The sequence below is a fragment of the Carlito syrichta genome, unplaced genomic scaffold, assembly GCF_000164805.1.
Source record: "Carlito syrichta isolate Samal-C Ts95f unplaced genomic scaffold, Tarsius_syrichta-2.0.1 Scaffold135850, whole genome shotgun sequence".
In the NCBI taxonomy this organism is placed as follows: domain Eukaryota; kingdom Metazoa; phylum Chordata; class Mammalia; order Primates; family Tarsiidae; genus Carlito; species Carlito syrichta.
In genome coordinates this window covers 185,739-192,437 of record NW_007079946.1, presented here as the reverse complement: position 1 = coordinate 192,437, position 6,699 = coordinate 185,739, and the positions used below count along the sequence as shown (strand labels likewise).

Below are 6,699 nucleotides of genomic sequence, written 5' to 3'. Positions count from 1 at the left end.
GAGGCGGACCACATGGCGCAGCTGCAGCGGGTGCACGGCTTCCTCATGAACGACTGCCTGCTGGTGGCCACCTGGCTGCCGCAGCGGCGGGGCATGTACCGCTACAACGCCCTCTACCCCCTGGACGGCCTGGCCGTGGTCAACGTCAAGGACAACCCGCCCATGAAGGACATGTTCAAGCTGCTGATGTTCCCCGAGAGCCGCATCTTCCAGGCGGAGAACGCGAAGGTCAAGCGCGAGTGGCTGGAAGTGCTGGAGGAGACCAAGAGGGCCCTCGGCGAGAAGAGGCGCCGGGAGCAGGAGGCGGCGGCGGCCGCCCGAGGCCCGCCCCAGGCGGCTCCCAAGGCCGCGAACCCGTTCGAGGACGACGACGCCGAAGCACTGGCCGTGCCTGAGGTGGCGGAGGAGAAGGTGGACCTCTCGATGGAATGGATCCAGGAGTTGCCCGAGGACCTGGACGTCTGCATAGCCCAGAGGGACTTTGAAGGGGCCGTGGACCTGCTGGATAAGCTGAACCGGTACCTGGCAGATAAGCCCAGTCCCCCTCCCGTGAAGGAGCTGAGAGCCAAGGTGGACGAGCGAGTTCGGCAGCTCACCGAGGTGCTCGTCTTTGAGCTCTCCCCCGATCGCTCCCTGAGAGGTGGCCCCAAGGCGACGCGCCGGGCAGTTTCTCAGCTCATCCGGCTCGGCCAGTGCACCAAGGCCTGTGAGCTGTTCCTGAGAAACAGGGCAGCCGCGGTTCACACCGCGATTCGTCAGCTTCGCATCGAGGGTGCCACGCTGCTCTACATCCATAAGCTCTGCCACGTCTTCTTCACCAGCCTTCTCGAGACTGCGAGAGAATTCGAGACCGATTTTGCCGGCACGGACAGCGGCTGCTACTCTGCCTTTGTGGTCTGGGCAAGGTCCGCCGTGGGCATGTTCGTGGGTGCTTTTAGCAAGCAGGTGTTTGTCAGCAAGGAGAGCCTCTCCACGGCCGCTGAGTGCGTCCAGGTGGCCAAGGAGCACTGCCAGCAACTGGGCGACATCGGCCTGGACCTCACCTTCGTCATCCACGCCCTGCTGGTGAAGGACATCCAGGGGGCCTTGCACAGCTACAAAGAAATCGTCGTTGAAGCCACGAAGCATCGCAACTCCGAGGAGATGTGGAGGAGGATGAACCTGATGACGCCGGAAGCCCTGGCTAAGCTCAAAGAAGAGATGAGAAGCTGCGGGGTGAGCGACTTTGAGCAGTTCACAGGGGATGACTGCTGGGTGAACCTGAGTTACACAGTGGTTGCCTTCACCAAGCAGACCATGGGCTTCTTGGAAGAGGCCCTGAAGCTGTACTTCCCGGAGCTGCACATGGTGCTCCTGGAGAGCCTGGTGGAGATCATTTGGGTGGCCGTTCAGCACGTGGATTACAGCCTTCGGTGTGAGCAGGATCCGGAGAAGAAAGCTTTCATCAGACAGAATGCATCCTTTCTGTATGAAACAGTCCTCCCTGTGGTGGAGAAGCGATTTGAAGAAGGCGTGGGGAAGCCTGCCAAGCAGCTCCAAGACCTGAGGAACGCATCTAGACTTCTTCGTGTGAATCCCGAAAGTACGACGTCGGTGGTCTGACGCTTGGGGCTGTGTATATGTACACATATATATTGCTTATATGTTCTTTATGTTTATGTCAGGTTGCTTTGGCATGCTCTTTATGTTCTCAAACACAAGTGACAAAAGTAAAAAGCGCCCTCTTGGAAATGCAAAGTCAGAAAGAAAGAAGGAAATGTTAAGTTAAGCCTAAGTAACAGAAATATTGGAATTATTAAGATATTTAGTATGCTAGCTATCCTTTTTAAATTATGCTAATTCCCCACTGAATTTGGGGTCACACGATAGTATTTCGGTTTTTTGAAGTCGAAACACGCTTTCTCACGATATGTATTATGCAGCACAGAGTCATAATATCTGTAACTACATAGTTTGAATGTGTTATGAAAAGTTTCTCAGTTCACCAAAATGTTTCGTTCCTAAAGGGTACAGCGTCATATGAAGCACCTCGCCTCAGAAACTTCCCTCTCCTTAGAATGAATACTTTTGGGGGAAAAGAAAGGCGTTGGGAAAATTGGTTTTAGGCCAAATTTTAGTCAGAAGAATTCTTTCTTGAACCCGGCTAGTGTGTGGACTCAGATACTCCAGTCCTTATCAATACAAGAAGACGCTTTCATAAAAACAACCCGGCAAATATTGCCAGTGTAATTTGAATGGCCAATTTTCAGTTGCTAATTAGCAGTCTCATAATAATTTGATTTGGGAGCGTTTACTTGGAAATCTTAAGAATTAGGATAATTTTTCTTTTCCAATTGTGTGAGTTTCCAGCCGGAGTTCTGTCTTTGTCTTATTTTAAAAACGATAACAGTAACCAGGACACCTTGAGGAACCTGGCAGCAGCTGCTGGGTTTAACTACTCCGCTCCCCATTGCCACTTTCAGTGTAGGGCATGTAGTGGCTCAGATTGCAGATATAAAAAAAATTTTCATTGAAATATTTATCTAGACTTCATTGAAATATTTATCGCTGTCATGCCTTTTGGCTAAAATCAAGTGTAGATTTGATGGTCTAGGTGGATGGGAAATGAGAACAAATCATAGGCAAATCCCAATGTTCTCGAATGTAACCACGCAAAGATTTTTGTTAACAAAATTGTAATTTTGATTGTAACAAAGTGAAGAACAGAGTGAGACAATGTGCCCAAAGCAAAGGGAACTTAGGTGACTCCTGATGTGTGCTCCATTTTTCTTGTTTCATGTTTTATTTTCCTGGCTGTTGTTAAAAGTGAATATAATTTTTCAGATTGTTTAGTAAAACAAAAATAACTCAAGAAATGTGAGCTTTCCAAACTCTCCCAACTACTGTTCTCTTGTCTACTGAGGATATGACATTCCTTATACTCAGAACAATTTTGCTTGCTAAGATTCATTTATTCCCTAGCTTTTAGTTGCTGTTCTTGTCCATAGTATCATTTTTGATGCTGATGATTTCAAGTCATTTTTAAAAATCTGCATACAAATGGTGGTATTAAGACTAAGCCGGGCTCAGCCTGTAATCCCGTGCCTTTGGGAGGCTGAGGTGAGTGGATTGCCTGAGCCCATGGGATCGAGAGCCGCCTAGGCAATTTGGCGAGACCTCGTCTCTACAATAAATCAAAAAATCAGCCGGGCATGGTAGCGCGTGCCTGTAATTCCAGCTACTCGGAAGGCTGAGGCGGAAGGATCGCCGGAGCCCGGCGGGTCGAGGCTGTGGTGGCCGGGAGCAAGCCACGGCACTCCAGTCTGGACGACAGAGTGAGACTCCGACTCAAAAAAAAAAAAAAAGATCACTAAGAACTTTAGTTTGATAAAATTTTGTAATTACGGTATCTGTACCATTATCAGTTTCTCATATTGTATGAAACACATGTTGTGTAAATATGTGATGCTGGGTCCATGAAATTATACTTCTGAAATCAAAATTCCTCTTAAGGCATGAGATTGTAAATGCTTAACATGTGTATCCCCAGATATTTAAGTGGTTGCTTCTTCATAGAACTGTCTCCTTTTTAAAATTGGAAGTGCAGAATTTTCTTCTGTTAAAATTTGTGTGTTCCTTAATCAGAGTTGTAGCTGAAGGAAGTGTGCTTTTGGCGAATCAGTTGGGGTGGGAAGTTGATTAAGGACTACCAGTGTTGTAATAATGCACAGAACGATTATGTTGCATTCCTGGAAGTAGAGTCAGAGCTCTTCTCTCGAATTCTTTTGTTTCTTTGGACTCCAAAACAAGTTCTAAAAATTGAGTGCAGTTAGAGATTATCCAAAAATTTAGTATATCCTGAAATGTACCACTTACACATTAATTACTTTTTCTTGTTTTTGACAAGCATAACACTGTCACATGAGCTTGGAATCACAGACTTGACTGAATTAAATACTCTTGGAATTAAGTCTCTTTTTGATTAAGTCTAAGTGAATAAGCCTCACTTCATTTAAATGCTGAAAGCTAACTTTGTTTAAAATGCTACCTATAGTTTAAGGATTGGCACTGGTGTTTTTCAGCTTGAAATCTTACCTAGGATTGGGAATTTGGGACTTGACTTGTAGTATAAAATCAGTATATATATATATACATTTGCCTATTCATATGTGTGATCTGAGGGAATCTGAAATGTTTTGTAAAAATAAAACTGAAAAACTTGCTTACACTGGATAAAATTGATATTACTCTATATTTCTCTTTTTAAATTAGGATTTAATGTTCTTATTTTCTTGTTACTGAATTATTATTTGAAGAGCCTCGTTGGTTTACTTTATGTAGGGTGGACAGAAAGGAAGCTGTCTGCTAATTTATTTTATTTTACTTTTTTTGAGTTGGAGTCTCACTCTGTCACCCAGACTGGAGTGCCGGTCAGGTCAAGTGCACCGCAGCCTCGACCTGCTGGGCTCCGGCTGTCCTTCCACCTCCGCCTTCCAAGTAGCTGGAACCACAGGCGTGCGCTACCACACCCGGCTGATTTTTTGATTTATTGTAGAGATAAGGTCTCACCAAGTTGCCCAGGCAGGTCTTGAACCCGCGGGCTCAGGCAATCCACCCACCTCAGCCTCCCAGAGCACAGGATTACAGGCTGAGCCACTGAGCCCGGCTCTGTTTGCTAATTTAAATAAGTGTTCTGGTTGGGTACTGTGTCTCAGGCCTGTAATCCCAGGACTTGGAGAGATTGAGGCAGGAGGATTGCAAGAGCCCAGGAGTTCGAGACCAGACCTCATCTCTACAGAGAATAAAGCAGTTAGCCAGGAGTAGTGGCACATGCCTGTAGTCCCAACTACTCAGGAGGCTGAAGCAGAAGGATCCCCTGAACCCAGGAGGTCAAGGCTGCAGTGAGCCGTGATTGTGCCACTGCACCCAAGGATGTGTGATGGAGTGAGATCCTGACTTAAAAAAAACAAAAATAAGTCTTTGCTTACTGTCAAAAGTGTGACTAAATCAGATCTCAATGTTTTAGGATTCCCTTGAATGGAAAATTTCCTGTTTTTGAATTTACTCTAAAAAGTAGATTTTACTCCATCTGCACATTTATATAAAAAAGAAGTAGGCCACAAGACCTAGGAATCACATGACAAGGTTCTGCTTTTTCAAAGTAATGTGTAAATACTAAGGAAATGATTCCATGTTTAAAAGTATTGAATGCTGGGCTTCACGTTGACTGTCATGGGTGTGGGGGGATGATATACCTTTAAGCACGCTCTTTTTCTTTTCTATTTTTAAGATGCTTAAAAATGGGAAAAAGCCAACAAATCTAAGTTTGAGCATAATTAAATGTCCAGTAGGAACACTGAGAAGGAAGAGAGCAGCATACTCTGAAGGATTTTCAAAAGTTCTCATGGAATTGTTGGAATTTGAGCTGGTCCTCGAAGAATGGGCATGACTTTTTTTTTTTGAGTCAGAGTCTCACTCTTGCCCAGGCTGGAGTGCGGTGGCCGCTCCCGGCTACCGCAGCCTCGACCTGCTGGGCTCCGGCGATCCTCCTGCCTCAGCCTTCCAAGTAGCTGGAACTACAGGTTCAAGCCAGTAATCCTAGCACTTTGGGAGGTGGAGGTGAGAGGATTGACTGAGCTCGGGCATTTGAGACTAACCTGAGCAACATGGCGAGACCTCGTCTACAATAAATCAAAAAATCAGCCAGGCATGGTGGCACACGCCTGGGGTTCCAGCTGCTTGTAAGGTTGAGGCGGAAGGATGGTCTGAACCCAGAAGCAGGTAGAGGATGTGGTGGCTGTGAGCGTGCCCCTGAACTCCGGCCTGGGCAACAGAGTGAGACTCCGACTCAAAAAAAAAAGTGCTGGGATTATAGGCGTGAGCCACCGTGCCCGCCCTGAGTGGGCAAGATTTAAATATGCAGCAAGAAAGGAAGAGCACGATCCCAGGAGAGACGCAGAAGTGGGAACATGGGTGACCCATGGGAGACTGCAGAGTGTGGAGAAAGAGAGCAATGCCTGCTCATCCGGGAAACTCCAAGTCATGGGGCAAGAGGCGAAAGGTCGAAGACCTCGCCTCCACCCAGGGCCCAGCAATCCTCCTAGAAGGAACCCCTGGTAAGAGTTTCACATGTCCCCCCCGCCCCAGAAACTGGATCACGCTGCATATAGATATATGGTTTTGCATCTTGCTTTTAGTCACTTAACAACTCTATATTTTAGAAACATCTTTTCAGATCGATTCCTGTAGTTCTACCTCACTGGATATTTTTTCTGTGAATAGTGTTCAACCATGGTGGGTGATATTTTTTTATTTTCCAGTTACTTTGTCAGCTTCAGATTTTGGTGATGACAAAAAAATTCTGAAAAAGTTCCATAGATGGATGTATGGATAGATATTTGCGATGCATTCTTTTGTGAATATAATTATAGGATGCGTTTCTAGAAATTGCTCTGCCAAACTGTACGTTTTAAGTTTAAGTAAACACTGCCAAATTGCTCATTTTACATTCTCCCCAACAGTATAGGAAAATACCTCTTTCCATGAATGCCCATAAAAAATTCATTCATTTTTAAAATAATAAGAGTCGTCTTTTTAGGAATAAAATTTATTTATTTTTACTAACCTGGGTCATTCAATAGACTTTTATATTTTCTTTAATATTTGAATGCATCACTTTTCAGAACATTAAATAAAAAATTTAAGTGTGTGACCTTAAAA

The 6,699-nt window shown here is 45.4% G+C and overlaps 1 protein-coding gene across 1 annotated transcript; it reads left to right on the top strand.

Annotated features, from left to right (window-relative positions):
- The first annotated feature begins 6 nt into the window (after window positions 1-6).
- EXOC8 (exocyst complex component 8) lies at window positions 7-2,726 on the top strand. Its single transcript, XM_008049621.1, has one exon. It carries the CDS (start codon window positions 13-15, stop codon window positions 1,600-1,602), a length of 1,590 nt encoding a protein of 529 aa, XP_008047812.1. The 5' UTR covers window positions 7-12; the 3' UTR covers window positions 1,603-2,726.
- Window positions 2,727-6,699: the final 3,973 nt, after the last annotated feature.